Here is a 21,478-nt window from a genome sequence, read left to right as displayed (position 1 = left end):
TGTCTCTTGGAGTGGACAATATTCTTGCTCGTGCTATGGGCCTTTCTTCAATATCTCCCTCCATAGGCTCCTCCCATAGTTACCTCCCAGAACGGGGTGGTCTCAGTTTGGGCCCTCTTTCCTTGCAAGCTGCGGCAGCCATCGGATCCAACTTCTCTAGTAGGCAGACGAAAAAACGGATAGGTTTGGGTAGTGATCAACAGAATCTATAAGGCGATTACATTTCAGTTTTATACAGAAAGCTGATTAAGAACTCCAAAGCAAAAATGTATGTGAGCAGCAGATAATGTTTCAATGGAAGTTTACCAGGGATAAGATAGATTTGTTATAGTGGTTTTTTTTTTGGAATACATGAGTTTGATGGGACACCCCCTCGAACGAACACCGATGTAGGAATGATATGGATAATATATTGCAGTGAATAGTGATCTGTTCTTTTGGAAACTTAAAAATGACTATTGGTTCAGATCTTCGTGTAAGAAAACGAACTCTTTTTCATTTAAAGGCAGAAGAGGAACTTTTTGGGAGATTTTATTCTCAACTATACAACAAGTGTTTGTATGAAGATGAAGGTACTCTCGAGAAGACCAGAATTCAACAGGAAGACCGTTTCCGTCTTGAAAACTTTGCATAACCGCTTGTCGTATTGAGTATAACACATCTATCGTTCAAAGCATACGATTCTACCACATTAATTTTCTCCACGAGTAATTAGAATGGTTGCTATTCCACCTACTATCTTTTCCGATTGGCTACACTTTCTTTCAAAAAACAATAATAACTAACATAATTTTAACAGGGCTAACTTACGTACTCAAAAGAGACTTGCCGCTTCTGTCGTCGGTGTTGGTAAGGGAAAGGTTTGGTTGGACCCAAACGAAACCTCTGAAATTGCTCAAGCCAACTCCAGAAACGCCATCAGAAAATTGGTTAAGAACGGTACCATCGTTAAGAAGGCCGTTACTGTCCACTCTAAATCCAGAACTAGAGCCCATGCCCAATCCAAGAGAGAAGGTCGTCACAGTGGTTATGGTAAGAGAAAGGGTACCAGAGAAGCCCGTTTACCATCCCAAGTCGTCTGGATCAGAAGATTACGTGTCTTGAGAAGATTATTGTCTAAGTACCGTGACGCTGGTAAGATCGACAAACACTTGTACCACGTTTTATACAAGGAATCTAAGGGTAATGCTTTCAAGCACAAGAGAGCTTTGGTTGAACACATTATTCAAGCTAAGGCAGATGCTCAACGTGAAAAGGCTTTGAACGAAGAAGCTGAAGCTAGAAGATTGAAGAACAGAGCTGCTCGTGACAGAAGAGCCCAAAGAGTTGCTGAAAAGAGAGATGCTTTGTTGAAGGAAGACGCTTAAATTTTCTTTAATTAGTTTAGCTTAATATACATACTCAATTAATAAACAAATTGCAATAACTTCAGTACTGCATACGTACCTACATGTACCTAAGTAAATGAAGCCTATTTTTCCATCTCGTGCATGAATAAAGGGTTTTTTAATTGAGGATAGCCAGGCTTCTTTCGACGCCATTTGATAATTTAGCAACCAATCAAATAGTCTACATTAAAACATATTTCCCACTCACATCTTGTGCACATTAATTAATATTTATTAATATTTATAATGTTTAGATATAAAGGTAATCTATCAAAGAGGTAGACAGACCTAAAATAGACCTTCAATCTCACCCTCATCGTCAACTTCCACTGCCATGTAACCGGCATATGTTGATAAACCTGGTATAGTTTGTATTTCGGATGCTAGAGCGTATAAGTAACCTGCACCGATTGAAGCTCTCACATCTCTAATTGGGAACGTGAAGCCAGTAGGTACACCTTTCAATGATTGGTCATGAGATAAAGAATACTGTGTCTTAGCAATACAGACGGGAAGATTACCAAATCCTTGTTTCTTATAAGTGTCAATCTTTTTTTGAGCTTCTGGTGAAACTTCGATCTTTGCCCCGCCATACATTTTTTGGACGACACTGGTAAGCTTGTCCTCAATTGAGTTGTTAACGTCATATAAAAACCTAAAATCTTTCGGTTCCGTCGTAGCGTCGACTACAGCGTTTGCCAAGTCTAGTGCCCCTTTACCACCTTCCATCCAGTGATTAGAAGTAACTGCATAGGATGCTCCCGCATTCAATGCTGCCTTTTTGATCACTTCAATCTCCGCTTGTGAATCTGTTTCGAATCTATTGATCGCCACAACGACTGGAATTCCAAAAGTTTTGACGTTTTCAATTTGTTTGACTAGGTTACTAACTCCCTTGGCAACAAAGTCAACGTTTTCTTCTGTGTATTCTTTTGGTAATGGTTGTCCTGGTTTAACATTTGGAGCGCCGCCATGAGACTTTATGGCTCTTACCGTTGCAACTAGAACGACTGCATCTGGTACCAACCCAGAGGAACGACATTTGATATCAAAGAATCTTTCACCACCCATGGCAAAATCAAATCCTGCTTCAGTAACGACGTAACCGGGCTCATGGGAGTCCTTGTTGTTTAATGGATTCTTGACTGAACCTACAAGCTTCAATGCCATCATGTCTGCAATGACTGATGATGCACCGATGGATATATTGGCGAAAGGACCAGCATGAACCATTACGGGAGTACCTTCTAAAGTTTGCATTAGATTAGGTTTTATAGCATCACGTAATAATGCGGTCAGAGCACCAGTACAGCCAATATCTTCTACTGTCACGGGCTCATTATTATAATTGGCGCCAACAACCATTCGTCCAATACGTTCCCTCATCTCGTACAAGCTTTTGGATAAAGCTAGGATAGCCATTAATTCAGAGGCAACAGTAATATCGAATCCAGTAGTCCTTGTAAACCCTTTTTCCGTAGGGGCCTCTCCAATAGTAATTTGTCTTAACATTCTATCATTAATATCGACAACCCGTCTGATTGTAATAGTGTCAGGATTTATGTTTATTCTAGCAAATTTTTTGATTTCCTCAGGTGTCAAAGCGTCAGGGTCTTCTTTGTCGATACCTAATCTTCTGAGCCTTCTTTGCATAGATGGGGTAAACTTCCTCTTGCCATTTTTTCTTGGAACTAATCTTGTATAAAATGTACTGTCATTCTTTTGAGTGGACTCATGGAACATTCTGGTGTCAATAGCAGCTGCAAGCAGGTTGTTGGCAGCCCCAATAGCGTGGATATCACCGGTTAGATGTAGGTTGAACTCGTCCATAGGAATAACTTGAGCATAACCACCACCCGCAGCACCGCCTTTTACACCCAAGGTAGGGCCCAGAGATGGTTGTCTAACGTTCGCAATGGAAGGCTTGCCTAAATGAGCGGATAAAGCTTGCACCAATCCCATGGTTGTAGTGGATTTACCTTCACCCAACGGGGTTGGCGTGATGCCCGCAACAAGAACATATTTACCATTTTCACGAGATTGTAATCTTTTGAGAATACTTGGGGAAATCTTTGCCTTATAATGACCGTACAATTCCAATTCCTCGGAGCGAATCCCCAGTTCTTCAGCCACTTGCGTGATATGTTTAGGACTCTGAGCTCTTGATATATCAATATCCGAAGGAACTGGTTTTTCTAAGTGTAGAGGAAGAGGTTTGATCGCTGGAAGCTTTTCAGACTCCGCATATTGCCTTTTAGCAGCAAGTAGTACATTAGAAACAAGCATAGCGACAGTCATTGGCCCTACTCCACCAGGAACAGGGGTGATATAAGATGCCTTTTCCTTTACAGAATCGAATTCAACATCACCAACTAATCTTTGGCCGCTTTTCTTACTGTTATCAGGAATATAGTTGATACCAACATCGATAACAACGGCACCTTCTTTGATCCAGTCGCCTTTAACATAATGAGGCATCCCGCAAGCTGCGATAACTATGTCAGCTTGGGAAACCACTTCCGCAATGTTCTTTGTATGACTGTGGCAAATGGTGACAGTTGCGTTGGCATTTTTCAACATTGAAGCGACTGGATTTCCGACGATACTAGATCTGCCCAGCACAACAGCGTTCTTACCATCTATCTTGACATGAGCTTCGTCAAGTAACTTCATACAACCATGGGGAGTACATGGTACGAAGTACGGTTTACCATCCTTTTTAGCCAATTCGCCAGCGTTATATCTATGAAATCCGTCAACGTCTTTTTTGAAGTCGATAGCATTCGTAATCGTGGTTTCATCCAAATGACCAGGCAATGGCAGTTGGATCAACAACCCATGAATAGACTCATCGTCGTTGATGTCGCTGATTTTTTTCAGAAGCTCAAGCTCAGTGATATCTGTTGGTAACTTTTCTATGACGCAGTCTACACCACCGTCCTTCGAAGCCTTCAATTTCATCCTTACATACGTGGAAGAGTCAGGTCTGCCCCCAACTTGAATAATTTTCAATGTGGGCTTGAAATTGGGATGCTTGAGTTTAATGGCTTGTATCTCGTTATTAGCCTTTTCGCGAATAGACTGAGCAAGTTTTTTACCAGAAAGAATATGGTACTCTGAAACATGTAGAGTTGGCGAAGCTTTGAAGCGGTAAGTACGCCATTTAGCATGATGGAGCGCCCTCGAGTTTCTCAATAAAGATAATCTCGAAAGCATTTTTCCTTTTAGCCCTTGATGCTTGAAAAGGATAGAACAAGACAATATTTGAAGCTACAAAAGAGTTTGAGCGATAAAGATTGATTTTCAATGCGTTCTGATTGATTTAATCTTTGCAAATCTTGTGGCATCGAGAAATTACTGCAATATTATTTCGGTGGAAAAAGAAAAAAAATAGCATGAAGTGAAAAAAAATTCAGCATGGCGCTAGAGAAATTTTTTTACTCTTTCTGGCGCGTCAGTAAAAAGAGTCCGAGGGACTAGAAGAGACCTCGTATGTAGGCTGCTACGAAGGTCTGAGCTGGGCGAGAGTGGATGAGGAAATATACTGTGGCTTATGCAAGAACCGGCGATGTATGACTGATACGTAATTTGCATTTTTGATTCATTCTATGTCGGTTGTAGGTCCGACTACATGTATGTATGTATGTATGTATGTATGTATGTATGTATGTATGTATGTATATATGTGTGTGTACGTGTGTATGTATGCACCCATTTAGTAGAAATTCCCATGCGATTGGTTAGACGGAGTAAAGTTCCTTTGATGTGGGGAATGTTCGTAATGCTGGGGTGATGACAGTAACAGTTGTGAGAAATAAGAAGTTTGATATTGGGGCAAACCTTGAGCGTAATTTGAGTTATAGACTTCTTCAGCAGGTCTGGGGTACATCGGTCTTCCTCGTACTTTGGAAAGAGGGTAGGGCATTCCATTATTCTTATAGTACGACGCTGGTCTGTTTTGGAGTTGTGGAACTGCAGTTGATCTTGGAACCACTTCTTCTTCAGACTCATAATCTGAAGCGGAATTGGAATTGGAACTGAACTCAGTATTACTTTCATGTTCTTGTATGCGGGAAATCCTTTGGTATTTGTTGATTATTTTTCTCTGCTCTATTTCAATATTTCTGGCGGTTTCTAGAATTGCTTTCTTGTTAGAATAAGTCTCCCCATTAGCATCACCTTCTTGGTGAGATTCCGTGGGAGAAAGTTGTTCAAGGACTCTCTTAGATGGAATGCATTTGTAACCGTCCATGTTTTCATAAATGTGTTTAGCGTAGATTAAGGGAGTCTTTGCTTGAGATGCAGCGTCGATTTTGATGAAATTTTCGATTTTTTTCTCGTTCGAGGCGGTGATTGGTGTGAGTAATCTTGAATGAATTGACAATTCATTGTTGCTCGTGTTATTGGCATGCAGATTTTTAGGAGTTATACTTCCTGAATCGTTAATTGAAGGTGAAAAATCAATAATCTCCTCGAATATGTCATAGAACAAGTTTGAGTTTTCAGTGGTTTGTTCAGCACCATGTTCGATAAGATGTAAAAGTTCCTCCTCTCTTGATGTCAAGGTCAAAGAGTCCTTAACTTTGTTTTGTATTGTTTTTTTCCAAACTTGGATATGCGAAGAGATTTGCTTTTTGGTCCTGAACACATTGGTTTTGTGCTTAATGTACAAGGAAATGAGTTCGTTTCTCCCGAAATTGGCGTTTCTTATTTTTATTTTAGTGGTTCCATTCTTCATTATCAATCTCAGTGCCTCAAAAAATGCCTCTTCTACTTTTTCCGACCATTTATCGCAACCGATGCCCCAGGATTCCGCTGCTGATGAGTCTTCGCTTCTTTGCCCTGGAAAGTAATTGTTCACGGATAGACTTGGTACTTCACTTTTCCTCTGTTTATCAGTGAAAGTACTCTTTACCGATGAAGATCTCAAATCATCTGATTTGGCTCCTAGCCCTGTATTGACCAGTTCAAATTGAGGAGGCGCGTTAACGAGGTTGATGTCATCCTCCTCTTCATTTTTCACGCAGCTAGGGTCCGGAGCAACGGCTTCTGGAAACATATCATCTAAATTTGACTGCGAATACGAGTCTTTCTGTATGTAAACGTCAAAGATTCGACCGCTATATAATTCTATATTTCTAGAAATATCCGTGCCAAAGTCCTCTACTTTAAGACTCATGTTTGAACAGAATATATAGGATGTGCCGCTTGAATTTTTCTTCTCTTGCTGATACGAGAAGAAATCTTGCACCAGTGGAAAAAATTCTTAACGTTTCATAATCATTTATAAAAGCAAAAAGGGTTGTGATGTGCAAAAAGCCCAGCAAGCCTTTTGTTTCAAACTTAATATATACCTCTGCGGAGGATTACTTTTTGGGCAATAAACTATTTTCTCCAGCTATGGGCCGTACCATGGAGAGAAACTCCAGCACCATGGATTGCCGATGTTGACTACTGGTGCCTCAAAACTGTGCATAAGCCAAGAACCTTGCGAGGGACCATTCATGGAGTCCAGCTCAGTTGGTTTCCGGAGAATTTCCCAGAAGAGTAAAAATACGCACTCTGAAACACGCACATTCTCAAACTCGAAGAGAATTTCTTCGAGTTGTACGTGGAATGCCAGCGGTCCCGGGAATCTAATGGGGCTGAACAAACCGGACTGCGGCCAAAATGGCTCATTCTGAAACATCCTGCGGGCGATAAACGACCTCCACCGGTGTCACTAAATGGAAAGAGTTGGCGTAAGCACCTCTCCGCTAAAGAATCTCACCACTTTTCGCCCAGGAAATGTCATGGCTGTTTTTGTAAAAGGAACTGCTCATACTGAAAAACAGTGAGCGCGTGCGGTCTAGTATGCAGTAACAACCTTTGATGAAGTATTAGAATGCCTTTTATTTGGCTAAGAAGCTCCTCTTTCCTTAACTGATTTGTTGTGTCACTGTTTGAGAAGGCGGGTTTCCCGTGCAGGTTGTTTTTATAACAGTCATCTCGCCAGTGAATCCTGCTAATGAAGCACGCTGTGCTAGTTATTGTTCAAATATACTAATTTTCGAACGAAAAGTATAAAATGAACGCTGTCTTGTTATAGACAGACATGGTTTGCTTCCCGTAGCATCGTGCTTGCTCTCGTTTGCACTTGTCGCCTTACCACATGCATAGAATAATCTTGTCGGTAGTCTAGTATGTGTTGTTGTTTTCATGTGTAATGTCAATCATTTATGTATTTGTTTATTTATTCATTTTATATTTTGTTTGGTATGTGGTCTTTAATACCTCAGAAGGAGCAAGAAAAAAAATGCAGAACACATCACAAACAATAACTAAGAAAATCCTTGGCCCACTTCCTCCCAAAACAACACAAGCATGATCTGTTTACTTACAAAATTAAGAATTAAATTCTTCAAATTCGCGCTTACCAGTAAATTCCCGCCAAATAGCAAAGTAACATTCTTTGGCAATAAAGGGATGTGAACTGACAGGTTTTTTGCAGGGAGAGACCCTTTTCGAACTTTAAAGAGAAGGTCAGAAAGACACAAGCGCCCGTAACTGTTGTTTCTGTCAACATTCCTTTCTTGCTGGAATGTACAAGATGTCATTCTCTACTATAATTACTGTCATGCTTATCCCTTTGTTTTTCCAGAAAAACAACAGAACATTCAACTTCACGGCGCAAGGAGCGTAAAGATACTAGGTATACACCTTTGGTTGTGATCTGCCAAATCTAATAAATCGCAGTTGCTATTAACCGCCTACCTCCCATCACCCCATGAATCGCTTAATGTTTTTCTAAGACATAAATCAAGGCGGCGAAAAAGAAGAATTGGCGGTCACATGGTCTGCGAGATTTTCCCACTGCGGAAAAAGCTGACAACAGCTCACCTTGAGGGCTTGCTTTTTCTTTTTTCTTTAACCTTCTTTCTTTTTCTTCTATTCCCATATTTTCCACTTCGATAAATAATTCAGAGAATTGAATCTATCCTGAAAAAAGCAGAAAAGCTAGGGAAACAACTTATAACAAAAGTAAATAACTCATCACTAACTATAGATACACACATACAAAACATCCAAATATCATGTCTTCTTCTAAACGTATTGCCAAAGAACTAAGTGACCTAGAAAGGTATGTCTAACGTTATTACCACGTTTCGAATGCGTGTTTTTTCTCTTTTTTTCTATACGTAAGTTCTTTTATTTACTAACATTAAATGTGTTATTGAATCAGAGACCCACCTACTTCATGTTCGGCCGGTCCAGTCGGCGATGATCTATATCACTGGCAAGCATCCATCATGGGCCCAGCCGATTCTCCATATGCCGGCGGCGTTTTCTTCTTGTCCATCCATTTCCCAACCGACTACCCATTCAAGCCGCCAAAGATCTCCTTCACAACCAAGATATATCATCCAAATATCAACGCCAACGGTAACATCTGTCTGGATATTCTAAAGGACCAATGGTCTCCTGCTCTAACTTTGTCAAAGGTCCTATTATCCATCTGCTCTTTGTTGACAGATGCTAACCCAGATGATCCTTTAGTACCAGAAATCGCTCATATTTACAAGACTGACAGACCCAAGTACGAAGCTACAGCCAGAGAATGGACCAAAAAGTACGCTGTATAATCAGCCGCCTTTACTCAGCTGGAAAGAAAGAAACAAAATATATATGAGATCGGACGATAAGAAAAGAATACTAGATATAATGTATTTTAAAAAGTGATAAAATAAAGTATATTTATATTCTGTCTTTAATAACATAGATTCACTGATATAACTTATAAAAATTTTGTTATTAACCGCGCAGACAAACATATTTTTTTGAACATAGTTGAACTAGAAACATTAAATTAGCATAGCGTAAAAACGGCTCTTTTCACGAAGATCATTCAAAAATTGTCGCTTATACTAAAAGAAAATATCCTTTACGTACGTTTGAGACATATTAAATACTAGCCCGCCTTTTAGCTAGAGTGATAATGTGTTAAATTGTTTACCTTACATCTTCACCGTTCAGGAGCTGATACGTATTCAGTACCTATGCTGTAGGACACTAGTAATTATCGATCAAAATACGTGGTAGAGCAAGCACTGAATCCAATTTACAAGTCTGCATCAACTGCAATAAACTAAAAAAATCTCCGCGACGGGGAATTGAACCCCGATCTGGCACGCGACAAGCGCCCATTCTGACCATTAAACTATCACGGAATTTGGAAAACAAAGCACTCACGATGGGGGTCGAACCCATAATCTTCTGATTAGAAGTCAGACGCGTTGCCATTACGCCACGCAAGCTATTATTTGTTATGATTTATTGGTGTCATATAATGACGAACTTCATATGCACAATTTTATATGGACATCTCACTACTCTCATTTTCATTTCCACAAGATCAAGAAATGAAAAGCAAACGAAATAATCGAGATAAGTGTGGATGTTGTGATAGTTGTTTGTATTGACCAGTAAAATCTTGTGACATTTGTTGGGATTCCATTTTTGATAAGGTTAATAATATTATGTATATAGGATATACTAGAAGTTCTCCTCCTGGATTTAGGAATCCACGAAAGGGAATCAACAATTTTACATAATCTTATTCTTATTTCTTTCTTCATTTTATACGTCTTTATTCATTGATCCTATTGCATTATCAATCCTTGCACTTCAGCTTCCACTAAATTTGATGACTGTCCTGAATCTTATTTCACTGGTCTAATAATTTTTGTCATCTTCTTAACACCGTATATGATAATCTTCTAGCTACGTGATTGAATGTATTAATCAGCTGTACTAGTAATTGATGGATAGTTGATTATTGTTCCAACAATAATGTAATAGAATCAATCAATGACGATGTATAAAAAAAAACTTTAATATTACGATTATGTAAAATTGTCGATTCCCTTTCGTGGATTCCTAAATCCATGAGAAGAACCTCTAGTATATTCTATGCACATAAAATGGAATCTCAACAATTGTCACAGGATTTCACTAGTCAATAAGTTGATCTTCACATTTAAATTCCGTGTTAAATTTTCAACTGCACTTACTGGTCGAGCATCCTTTATAATTTTTTTCCACTCTGAACCAGATACGAAGAACATGCTAATTGATAGTTTCAGACAATTGTCCTCAAAGTTACCTGTGTAAACAATGATAAACTCATCTGCTTTAACAGTATTCAATCATATCCAGCATAAGGACTTAATTCTACAAAAATTTCACTGCAAATGAAGTCCACCATATATTTTATACCCGTATTTAAAGTGTCGGCCAACTTAAACTGACTAGGTGAATGCCACTGCAAATAACTCTTCACATATAGTGATTGCTACGCTTCTCATAATAACTTAGCGGATACGGGTAACATTCTGAAATTTCAGATCCAAGTAATAAAAATCTAGTGTAGCTTGTAGGAATTTACTTATCATTGCATAAGTAAAGAAAAGGACATCATTGAAGAAGGTCCTTCATATATTTAATTTACTATTAATTGACAAATCGAAGTCTCCCTTTTTTTCCTTTGAAACTAATATCAGGGAAAAGCACTTTGTTACTCGTAAAGCTGTAACATAATAAAAATAAACTAAGTCGGGATAATGACTAAAAAAATACCAATAACGAACTACCAAAGGACAAATACAAAAGCCTTACTTAAATTAACCGAAAAACTTTCCAATAAGAACTTTTTTGACCTTTATTTAACATCTCAACAATTGGTCGTTCTAGGATATTTACTGTCAATCCCAAGTGAAGAAGACAAACTCAAAGCATGGGATTATTTCTTGAAAGGAAACATAACGTTGAATGTCGAAAAGTCATTCCCATCAACTCAGGAGGGAGAACAAAGTAGTGTAGTACCTGCTACTCTGAGCGCGCAACCCGATAATGTGTTGTCACAAACGATAGAGAAAACTACAGGGGAAAACATTAATAATAATAATAATAATAATAATAATAATAATAATAATAATAATAATAATGAAAGCCGGACTGAAAGTAAAGGCGGTGAGGTGATTGCAAATGACGAAAATAATGTGAATAATAACGAGGGTGATAATGTCGAAGAAGACTTATTCAAACTGGATTTAGAGGATTTAAAGCAACAAATAAGTGGCCCACGGTTCATTGGAAATCTGTCCTTAAAAATCCGGTATGTCTTGTGGCAATGTGCCATAGATTATATGTATAGTGATATTACCGAGTTTAATGACGAGGATGATACGGAATACGCTCTATTGGATGTTGAAGAGGAGAGTGGTGATGAGCAAGATGGTGAGAAGGAAAAACCACAAAATAAAGAAAGCATTTCCAAGTTTTCCGAAGATGAGGACTATGATGATGAAGAGGACAATTACGATGAAGAGAGTACAGATGAAAAGGGAGCAGGTATTCTCATACAAAATGCCGTTTCTATACCCCCTTCTAGCATTGAGATTGATAGCGAACGACGTTTGTTGTTAAATATTTCCATATCAAAGGAGACGCTATCAAAGTTGAAAGCGAATAATGTCGAAGAAATTATGGGCAACTGGAACAAAATATACCACAGTTTTGAATACGATAGAGAAACAATGATAAAGCGCTTGAAACTTGAGCAAAGTGATAAGATGATAGAGAAGGGAAAGAGGAAACGAAGTCGAAATGATCTGAAAGCATCCACTGATGACCAAAATAATAAATGTATAAATGATGAGCTAGATACAAACCAAGTTTTATCAAGCACTGAAGGCGAAACCTTTAGTGACGCAGGAAATAAGCGCCCCAAACAAAATAAACTAGATTTAACGGTTAACCTTGGCATTGAAAATTTATCATTAAAGCACCTTCTGTCATCTATTCAGGAGAACAAATCTCAATTGGGTATATCAGATTACGAATTAAAACATTTGATCATGGACGTCAGGAAAAATCGGTCAAAATGGACATCGGATGAAAGAATTGGCCAAGAGGAACTATATGAAGCCTGTGAAAAGGTTGTATTGGAATTGAGAAATTACACTGAGCATTCAACTCCATTTTTAAATAGAGTGAGCAAGAGAGAAGCCCCGAATTACCATCAAATCATCAAAAAATCCATGGACCTTAATACTGTTTTAAAAAAATTAAAAAGTTTCCAATATAACTCCAAACAAGAATTTGTCGATGATATGATGCTGATATGGAAAAATTGCTTGACCTATAATTCGGATCCTTCGCATTTTTTGAGAGGTCATGCCATTGCTATGCAAAAGAAATCTCTCCAATTGATCCCTATGATTCCAAATATCACAATCCGAAACAGAGCTGATTTAGAGAAAGAAATTGAAGATATGGAAAAAGATAGGGATTATGAAATGGATGAGGAGGAAGAAGTTGCTGGTTCTGGAAGGAAAGGGCTAAATATGGGAGCTCATATGCTAACAAAGGAGAATGGGAAAAAGTCTATAAAGGGTACTTCTAAAGCAGTCAAGAACGAAACAGCAGCCGATACCGACGAAGTAGCTCCAATGATGCTTGAGGTAGAAAACGAAAAAGACATAACTGATTCGCCTATGGTTGCCAATGAACACAGCGATAAAAACCAATCCAAAGAAAATGGGAAAGCTGACGAGCATGAAAGGGTCGAGGAAGGTAGAAAAACTGTGGAATATAAAAAAGACATGGATATGGATGTTGCTAAGAAGAACATAGAAGGTGAGCCACAGGGAAAAGATGGAGAAAACAAAGAAGCAGAAAGAAATAATGATGAGGAAGAAGAGGAAGAAGAGGAAGAAGAAGACGAAGATATGGTCGATTCCCAATCTTACCTACTTGAAAAGGACGATGACAGGGATGATTTGGAGATATCCGTCTGGAAAACTGTGACCGCCAAAGTTCGTGCCGAAATTTGCTTGAAGAGAACCGGTTATTTCAAAAATGGAAAGTTGAATAGCGACTCAGAAGCATTTTTGAAAAACCCACAAAGAATGAAAAAGTTTGACCAGCTATTTCTTGAATACAAGGAACAAAAAGCTCTGGAATCATATCGTCAAAAAATAGAACAAGATTCTATCATGAAAAATGGGTTTGGGACGGTTTTGAAACATGAAGAAGATGACCAACTACAATTCCATAACGACCATCCTCTGAACGGAAATGAAATTTTTGAAAAGCAGCCTAATGATATTGAATTAGACGACACCAGATTTTTGCAGGAGTATGACATCAGTAATGCTATTCCTGACATATTTTATGAGGGAGTGAACGCGAAGACTCTTGACAAAATGGAGGATGCCTCCGTGGAACGCATGCTTCAGAACGGGATCCATAAAGAAAGCATGTTTTTAGCGAACAAAGATTTGGGCCTAACACCCAAAATGAACCAGAACATTACGCTGGTCCAACAAATTAGACATATTTGCCACAAAATATCTTTGATTAGAATGCTACAAAGCCCATTGTCAGCTCAAAGCTCTAGAAGTAATCCTAACTCTTTCCTTAACAACCATATTTATACTTACACCGTTATCGATGACTCGCTCGACATTGATCCGGTCTCTCAACTTCCGACCCACGATTTCAAGAACAACAGGGAACTAATATGGAAATTCATGCATAAAAACATATCCAAGGTTGCCATGGCCAACGGGTTTGAAACTGCTCATTCTTCAGCGATAAATATGCTTACCGAAGTCGCTGGGCATTACTTATCCAATTTAATCAAGACTTTGAAACTTCATCATGAAACTAATTCACTAAATAGAGGAACGAATGTGGAAATGCTACAAACCACACTGCTAGAAAATGGTATCAATAGGCCAGATGACTTGTACTCCTATGTTGAGTCTGAGTTTGGCAAAAAGACTAAGAAGCTTCAGGATATTAAGCACAAACTAGAAGGCTTTCTAAGGGCACTGTTAAGGCCAACTTTGCAAGAGCTATCCGAGAGAAATTTTGAAGACGAAAGCCAAAGCTTCTTTACTGGTGATTTTGCAAGTGAGTTGACTGGAGAAGATTTCTTTGGCTTCAAAGAGCTTGGATTAGAAAAAGAGTTTGGTGTTTTGAGTTCATCTGTTCCCTTACAATTGTTAACTACCCAATTTCAAACTGTTGATGGGGAGACCAAAGTTCAGGCTAAGAAAATCCAACCTGAGGAATCCGAGAGCATTGTATACAAGAAGATAACAAAAGGTCTACTAGATGCTGGTTCGTTCTGGAGTACTCTACTACCACTATTGAAAAAAGGCTATGAACGCTCTAAGGCGTATATAGCAAAGCAAAACAAATCCTCCGCAGGTGACAGAATCCTGCCCATCTCGACGGAGGACAGTTCTTTCGTCCTCTTGGAAGAGGATCAATTTATCTCAAAGAAAAGTGCCACGAAGGCAAGGTTGCCTCCCACTGGTAAAATAAGTACCGCATATAAGAAGAAGCCGATCGCAGGGGCGTTCATTGTTCCAGAAGAGGACCTGCAGAAAGATGAAAAGGCAGATTCAACAGTAACTGTAAATTCCACGGTGCGTACGGAAAATGATATGGGTTCTTCTTTGTTTTTGGGAACGCCTCAACCACTAGATTCTTTAAATATGGATGATCCTTTTGATGATTCCAATGTGGGCAGCAATAGTTCATTTAGCTTGAGTCTTCCCCGCTTGAATCAGTAGATGAGCATACCAAGTAGTCGGACAGTTTATTTTTAATTATATACATTTGCTTAGAAACGTTGTATTATTTACTTCGGATGGACGTAGGATACTTAGCGCAATGTATATGCGCATGTTCAAAAAGTCGAAAATGGTTCTGCAATTTCCTCTCATTGGAGCCTTGCTCGATGTATTATCTCTTTCCTATGTGAAATGTCACTAAACAGGACTCTTCCTGTATGGCAGTTTCGGTGTCACACTATACGTCGGGCATACCAAATTTCGAGGTTTAAGGAATTGGTTATTCGTAGTCTCTAGTTAGTACTATAGATGTTCATCAAAGGATAAGACCAAATAACGCGATCTGCTTGACTCTATCTATCGGATATGTTTAAAATACCTGGTTTCGGAAAAGCTGCTGCAAATCATACTCCGCCAGATATGACAAATGTGGATACTCGTCCACGCCATTTGAAGGTGTCAAACTGTCCCAATAACTCCTATGCACTGGCAAACGTAGCTGCTGTTTCACCGAATGATTTTCCTAATAACATTTACATTATTATTGATAACTTATTTGTTTTTACTACGAGGCACTCCAACGAAATTCCACCAGAAACCGTTGGGTTCAACGGTAACCAGCGTACTTGGGGTGGTTGGTCCCTAAACCAAGAGGTTCAAGCAAAGGCATTTGATTTGTTCAAGTATTCCAGCAAACAATCCTATCTTGGTTCAATAGACATAGATATCTCGTTTAGGGCCAGAGGTAAGGCGGTGAACACAGTATTCGACCAGGATGAGTTGGCCAAACAATTCGTTCGTTGTTACGAATCCCAAATATTTTCTCCAACTCAGTACCTTATAATGGAGTTTCAGGGCCATTTTTTTGACTTGAAGATTAGAAATGTTCAAGCAATCGATTTAGGTGATATTGAACCAACCGCAGCTGTTGCGACAGGGATAGAAACCAAGGGAATCTTAACAAAACAAACACAAATCAATTTTTTCAAGGGAAGAGATGGGTTAGTTAATTTGAAATCATCTAACTCATTAAGACCAAGATCAAATGCTGTTATCAGACCAGATTTCAAATTTGAAGACTTGGGTGTTGGTGGTTTGGATAAAGAATTTACTAAAATATTTAGAAGGGCTTTTGCGAGTAGAATATTTCCTCCTTCAGTCATTGAAAAGCTAGGTATTTCTCATGTTAAAGGTCTACTATTGTACGGCCCCCCAGGTACTGGTAAAACTTTAATTGCAAGAAAAATAGGTACAATGCTGAATGCTAAAGAGCCGAAGATCGTTAATGGTCCTGAAATTTTGAGTAAATATGTTGGTTCTTCGGAGGAAAATATCCGTAATCTATTTAAGGACGCAGAAGCGGAGTATAGGGCCAAGGGCGAGGAGTCCTCCTTGCATATTATTATTTTTGATGAACTGGATTCTGTTTTCAAGCAAAGAGGTTCAAGGGGCGATGGCACCGGTGTAGGTGACAATGTTGTTAATCAATTATTAGCTAAAATGGATGGTGTTGATCAGCTGAATAATATTTTAGTTATTGGTATGACCAACCGTAAAGATTTGATTGATAGTGCTCTTTTACGTCCTGGTAGATTCGAAGTCCAGGTTGAAATTCACTTACCGGATGAAAAGGGTAGATTGCAAATTTTTGACATTCAAACGAAAAAAATGAGAGAAAACAATATGATGAGCGAGGATGTTAACTTAGCTGAATTAGCTGCCTCAACTAAAAACTTTTCTGGTGCTGAAATAGAGGGTTTAGTGAAAAGTGCAAGTTCTTTTGCAATTAACAAGACCGTCAATATTGGAAAAGGTGCCACAAAGCTTAATACAAAGGATATAGCAAAACTTAAAGTAACAAGAGAGGACTTCTTAAACGCTCTCAATGATGTCACCCCCGCCTTTGGTATTAGTGAAGAAGATTTGAAAACATGTGTAGAAGGTGGAATGATGCTTTATTCTGACAGAGTCAATTCAATTTTGAAGAATGGGGCTCGTTATGTTCGCCAAGTTCGCGAAAGTGACAAATCTAGATTAGTATCTCTATTAATTCACGGTCCTGCAGGTTCTGGTAAAACGGCTTTGGCAGCTGAAATTGCTTTAAAGTCCGGATTCCCATTTATAAGATTAATTTCACCTAATGAATTATCAGGTATGTCAGAAAGTGCCAAAATTGCGTATATCGATAACACCTTCAGAGACGCATATAAATCTCCTCTCAACATTCTTGTTATTGATTCATTAGAGACTCTGGTTGACTGGGTTCCAATTGGTCCAAGATTTTCGAACAACATTTTGCAAATGCTGAAGGTTGCATTGAAGCGTAAGCCCCCTCAAGATCGTCGTTTGCTGATAATGACTACTACATCAACTTATTCAGTCCTTCAACAAATGGATATCCTGAGTTGTTTTGACAATGAGATAGCAGTTCCGAATATGACCAACCTCGATGAATTGAACAACGTCATGATAGAATCTAACTTCCTTGATGATAGTGGTAGAGTTAAAGTTATAAATGAACTCTCACGCACCTGTCCCAATTTCAATGTCGGGATCAAGAAGACTTTGACGAACATCGAAACCGCAAGGCACGATGAAGATCCTATTAACGAGCTTGTTGAACTGATGACCCAATCCGCATAATTGCTTATATGTACTGGATTTTTATCCGTTGTTCCCTTTTCGTTCAAGAATTTCTGACGAATAACATCTTTTTTTCATATTATATACTTCAATGATAAAATCTATAAAATCATCCAAAACAAAAGCGTTTCTTCCCTTCAATTCTTCTATTACAGTTTGTCCATCGTTATTATTTTTTACCGGGTAAAGGTGTGAATTTTTCGGTCGCTTTGCCGAAGAAGCTCTTGAAAGAAGTGAAAAATTTTCTTGACAGAACTTGAAAAGAAACTACTTCTGCCGTTAGTTGAAAGATCCTAGAATAAACAATACATACGCTGCATAAATATCAAGATGGCCCCTCCTCCATTCCGTCCTGAAAATGCCGTTAAAAGAGCGGATGAACTTATTTCTGTTGGCGAAAAACAAGCTGCTTTACAATCTTTACACGATTTCATAACTGCCAGAAGAATTCGTTGGGCCACACCTTCTACTGTCGAACCAGTTGTTTTCAAGTTCTTGGAAATTGGGGTTGAATTAAAGAAAGGTAAGCTACTTAAAGATGGTTTGCACCAATACAAAAAATTAATCCAAGGTTCTACTGAAGGTTTGGTTTCCGTCGGTGCGGTTGCCCGTAAATTTATTGATTTAGTTGAATCTAAGATTGCAACCGAACAAACCAGAGCTGATGAACTCCAAAAGCAAGAAATTGATGACGATTTGGAAGGTGGTGTAACTCCGGAGAATTTGTTGATTTCTGTTTACGAACCAGATCAATCCGTCGCCGGTTTCAATGATGAAGCCATTACTTCATGGCTGAGATTCACTTGGGAATCATATCGTGCTGTCTTAGATCTATTGAGAAATAACGCTTTGTTAGAAATTACCTATTCTGGTGTCGTCAAGAAGACTATGCATTTTTGCTTGAAGTACCAACGTAAAAATGAGTTTAAAAGATTAGCTGAAATGCTACGTCAACATTTAGATGCCGCTAACTATCAACAAAGTAAATCAGGTAACAATTTAGTTGACTTGAGCGATGCTGATACCTTACAACGTTATTTGGACCAACGTTTCCAGCAGGTCGACGTGTCTGTTAAATTGGAATTGTGGCACGAGGCTTATAGATCTATTGAAGATGTTTTTCACTTAATGAAGACATCTAAACGTGCACCTAAACCTTCAACTTTGGCTAACTACTACGAAAATCTCGTCAAGGTCTTCTTCGTTTCCGGTGATCCATTATTACATACCACTGCTTGGAAGAAATTTTACGAATTATATTCCACCAATCCAAGAGCTACAGAAAAAGAATTCAAGGCGTATTCCTCTACAATTTTCTTATCCGCCATCTCTACCCAATTAGATGAAATCCCATCTATTGGCTACGATCCTCATTTACGTATGTACCGTTTACTAAACCTAGAAACCAAACCAACTAGAAAGGAAATGTTGCAATCCATCATTGAAGATGAATCCATTTACGGTAAAGTTGACGAGGAGTTAAAGCAATTATACGACATAATTGAAGTCAACTTCGACGTCGACACAATCAAACAGGATTTAGAAAGCCTGTTAGCCAAATTAACCTCCAAGTCTTACTTTAGTCAATACATCGCACCATTGAGAGATGTCATTATGAGAAGAGTCTTTGTTGCTGCTTCCCAAAAGTTCACTACCGTTGCTCAATCTGAATTATATGAATTTGCAACCTTACCTGTTCCACTAGAATTATCCGCCTGGGACATCGAAAAGGCCCTATTACAGACCGCTGTTGAAGATTATGTCTCTATTTCTATTGATCACGAATCTGCTAGGGTTACATTTGCCAAAGATCCATTTGACATTTTCGTAGCAACTGCTTCTAAAGAAATTTCTGAAGAAGGAAACATGGAATTTGACGACCAAGAAGAGAAGGAGGAAACTGAAGAAGCTCTTGAGTCAGAAGAAGCTGACGATGAAGAAAAGGAAGAAGAATCGGATCCTGTTATTATCCGTAATTCTTATATCCATAACAAGTTACTTGAATTATCCAACGTCTTACACGATGTTGATAGCTTCAACAATGCTTCGTACATGGAAAGGGTCAAAATTGCTCGTGATACTTTAATCAAAAAGAATAAGGATGACCTTGAAAAAATTTCTAAGATTGTTGACGAACGTGTTAAGAGATCCCAAGAGCAAAAGCAAAAACACATGGAACATGCTGCTTTACATGCAGAACAAGATGCAGAAGTCAGACAACAACGTATTTTGGAAGAGAAAGCTGCTATTGAAGCCAAAATGGAAGAAGAAACTCACCGCCGTCTAATTGAAAAGAAAAAACGTGAATTTGAAGCTATCAAGGAAAGAGAAATTACTAAAATGATTACTGAGGTTAACGCTAAGGGTCATGTCTACATCGATCCCAACGAAGCTAAAAGCTTGGATCTTGACACCATTAAACAAGTTATCATAGCCGAAGTGTCTAAGAACAAGAGTGAATTAGAAAACCGGATGGAGTATTCTATGAAGAGGTTGGACCATACCGAAAGAGCTTTGAGAATGGTTGAATTGCCATTGTTGCAAAAAGAAGTTGACGAGCTACAAGAAACAGATAATGCAAGCTATGAGGCTATGAAGAAGAAGATTGTTGACGTCGCTAAAGCTGAATATGAAGCGAGAATGGCCGATCATAAGAACTTGACCATGGTTTATGATGATTACTTAAAATTCAAAGAGCGCGTATCAGGCACTAAGGAAAGTGAACTAGCCGCAATCCGTAACCAAAAGAAGGCTGAATTGGAAGCTGCCAAGAAAGCCAGAATTGAAGAGGTTCGTAAACATCGTTACGAAGAAGCCGTTGCAAGGTATAGAGAAGAAATTGCTAATGCTGAGAGACAGAAGCGCTCTGAAGAACTCGCAGAGGCCGCTCGTAAACAAAGGGAAATCGAAGAAGCTGCTGAAAAGAAACCAGCTCCATACTCTTTCCGCGCAGGGAACAGGGAACCTCCAAGCACACCAAACATTTTACCAAAGGCTACCGTTTCCCCAGATAGGGCTAAGTTAGATATGATTGCTCAAAAGCAAAGAGAAATGGAGGAAGCCATTGAGCTAAAGTTGGCAGGTAAAACCGCAGGTGGGTCCACTCCAGTTACTCCGGCTACCCCAGCTACACCAACACCATCCTCTGGTCCAAAGAAAATGACCATGGCTGAAAAATTGAGAGCGAAGAGATTAGCCAAAGAAGGCAGGTAAAGATAATGCATATAAGTTCCATTTTCTTTTTCAGTACCTTTTTTTTTACGTAGAGGAGTATGTATATATATAATCATCAAATTTCTTAGACTATTTCTACTCCGACCTTTTTTTGAAGGGAGTGGAGGCACAGCTAAATGTGCTTTATCGCTTTCCAAACGAACTTTGAGAACCAGTAAACTGTTATGTTTTACTACTTCAAGAAATTAGTCAAATAATAACTCCATGAACTCAAATTCTTGAAACCAGAAATGTAAAGGAAAAGAGCTTCTTTTTAAACCGTAATAAGAATTTTTTTTATATTATATTTTTTTACTTATTTTTTTCTTCCTTTCATTTTTTTTTAATTACTTAGACAATTTTTACTATATTAGGTAAAGCTAAAGGAAAATAAAAAAGAAGTTTGAGGGCGGTTCTTTTATTTGACTAGCAATAATTGATGAAATAGACTTTAGTACAGTAATAATGTGGGAACAATAAGCAGTAAAAAAGATATTAACACTAGAATTTTATCTATATATAAAACTCAGCGATGAACCAACCGTCTCATAAAGAAAAAAAAGAATGGTAAAGAAATCATTAGGGGGGGGTAGAGAACTTAAAGAGATA

The 21,478-nt window shown here is 38.5% G+C and overlaps 7 protein-coding genes and 2 non-coding genes across 9 annotated transcripts; 5 read left to right on the top strand and 4 right to left on the bottom strand.

Annotated features, from left to right (window-relative positions):
• Nucleotides 1-266: 266 nt before the first annotated feature.
• On the top strand, nucleotides 267-1,367 carry RPL19A (60S ribosomal protein eL19; the record flags this gene model as incomplete). Its single annotated transcript, XM_056228792.1, has 2 exons — nucleotides 267-268; nucleotides 800-1,367. Coding segments are annotated over 2 exons (570 nt in total).
• A 309-nt stretch (nucleotides 1,368-1,676) lies between these two features.
• On the bottom strand, nucleotides 1,677-4,604 carry MIS1 (trifunctional formate-tetrahydrofolate ligase/methenyltetrahydrofolate cyclohydrolase/methylenetetrahydrofolate dehydrogenase MIS1; the record flags this gene model as incomplete). The annotated part of the gene is made up of 1 exon (XM_056228781.1): nucleotides 1,677-4,604. The coding sequence occupies one exon, from the start codon at nucleotides 4,602-4,604 to the stop codon at nucleotides 1,677-1,679; it is 2,928 nt and encodes a 975-aa protein (XP_056086075.1).
• Nucleotides 4,605-5,103: 499 nt separating this feature from the next.
• On the bottom strand, nucleotides 5,104-6,567 carry TEC1 (Tec1p; the record flags this gene model as incomplete). Its single annotated transcript, XM_056228770.1, has 1 exon — nucleotides 5,104-6,567. The coding sequence occupies one exon, from the start codon at nucleotides 6,565-6,567 to the stop codon at nucleotides 5,104-5,106; it is 1,464 nt and encodes a 487-aa protein (XP_056086074.1).
• A 2,110-nt stretch (nucleotides 6,568-8,677) lies between these two features.
• Nucleotides 8,678-9,010, top strand: UBC4 (E2 ubiquitin-conjugating protein UBC4; the record flags this gene model as incomplete). The annotated part of the gene is made up of 1 exon (XM_056228759.1): nucleotides 8,678-9,010. The coding sequence occupies one exon, from the start codon at nucleotides 8,678-8,680 to the stop codon at nucleotides 9,008-9,010; it is 333 nt and encodes a 110-aa protein (XP_056086073.1).
• Nucleotides 9,011-9,523: 513 nt separating this feature from the next.
• On the bottom strand, nucleotides 9,524-9,595 carry Skdi_2.trna11D. Its single transcript has one exon. It is a non-coding gene; the product is annotated as a tRNA-Asp (tRNA).
• Nucleotides 9,596-9,610: 15 nt separating this feature from the next.
• Skdi_2.trna10R lies at nucleotides 9,611-9,682 on the bottom strand. The gene has a single exon. It is a non-coding gene; the product is annotated as a tRNA-Arg (tRNA).
• A 1,305-nt stretch (nucleotides 9,683-10,987) lies between these two features.
• SPT7 (SAGA histone acetyltransferase complex subunit SPT7) lies at nucleotides 10,988-15,013 on the top strand (the record flags this gene model as incomplete). Its single annotated transcript, XM_056228748.1, has 1 exon — nucleotides 10,988-15,013. One exon carries the CDS (start codon nucleotides 10,988-10,990, stop codon nucleotides 15,011-15,013), a length of 4,026 nt encoding a protein of 1,341 aa, XP_056086072.1.
• A 366-nt stretch (nucleotides 15,014-15,379) lies between these two features.
• SEC18 (AAA family ATPase SEC18) lies at nucleotides 15,380-17,656 on the top strand (the record flags this gene model as incomplete). The annotated part of the gene is made up of 1 exon (XM_056228737.1): nucleotides 15,380-17,656. One exon carries the CDS (start codon nucleotides 15,380-15,382, stop codon nucleotides 17,654-17,656), a length of 2,277 nt encoding a protein of 758 aa, XP_056086071.1.
• A 330-nt stretch (nucleotides 17,657-17,986) lies between these two features.
• RPG1 (translation initiation factor eIF3 core subunit a) lies at nucleotides 17,987-20,869 on the top strand (the record flags this gene model as incomplete). Its single annotated transcript, XM_056228726.1, has 1 exon — nucleotides 17,987-20,869. The coding sequence occupies one exon, from the start codon at nucleotides 17,987-17,989 to the stop codon at nucleotides 20,867-20,869; it is 2,883 nt and encodes a 960-aa protein (XP_056086070.1).
• Between the last annotated feature and the right edge of the window lie 609 nt (nucleotides 20,870-21,478).

Source organism: Saccharomyces kudriavzevii (assembly GCF_947243775.1).
Source record: "Saccharomyces kudriavzevii IFO 1802 strain IFO1802 genome assembly, chromosome: 2".
In the NCBI taxonomy this organism is placed as follows: Eukaryota; Fungi; Ascomycota; class Saccharomycetes; order Saccharomycetales; family Saccharomycetaceae; genus Saccharomyces; species Saccharomyces kudriavzevii.
Note: the sequence above shows the minus strand (reverse complement) of the source record. Positions and strands in the feature narration are given on the sequence as shown.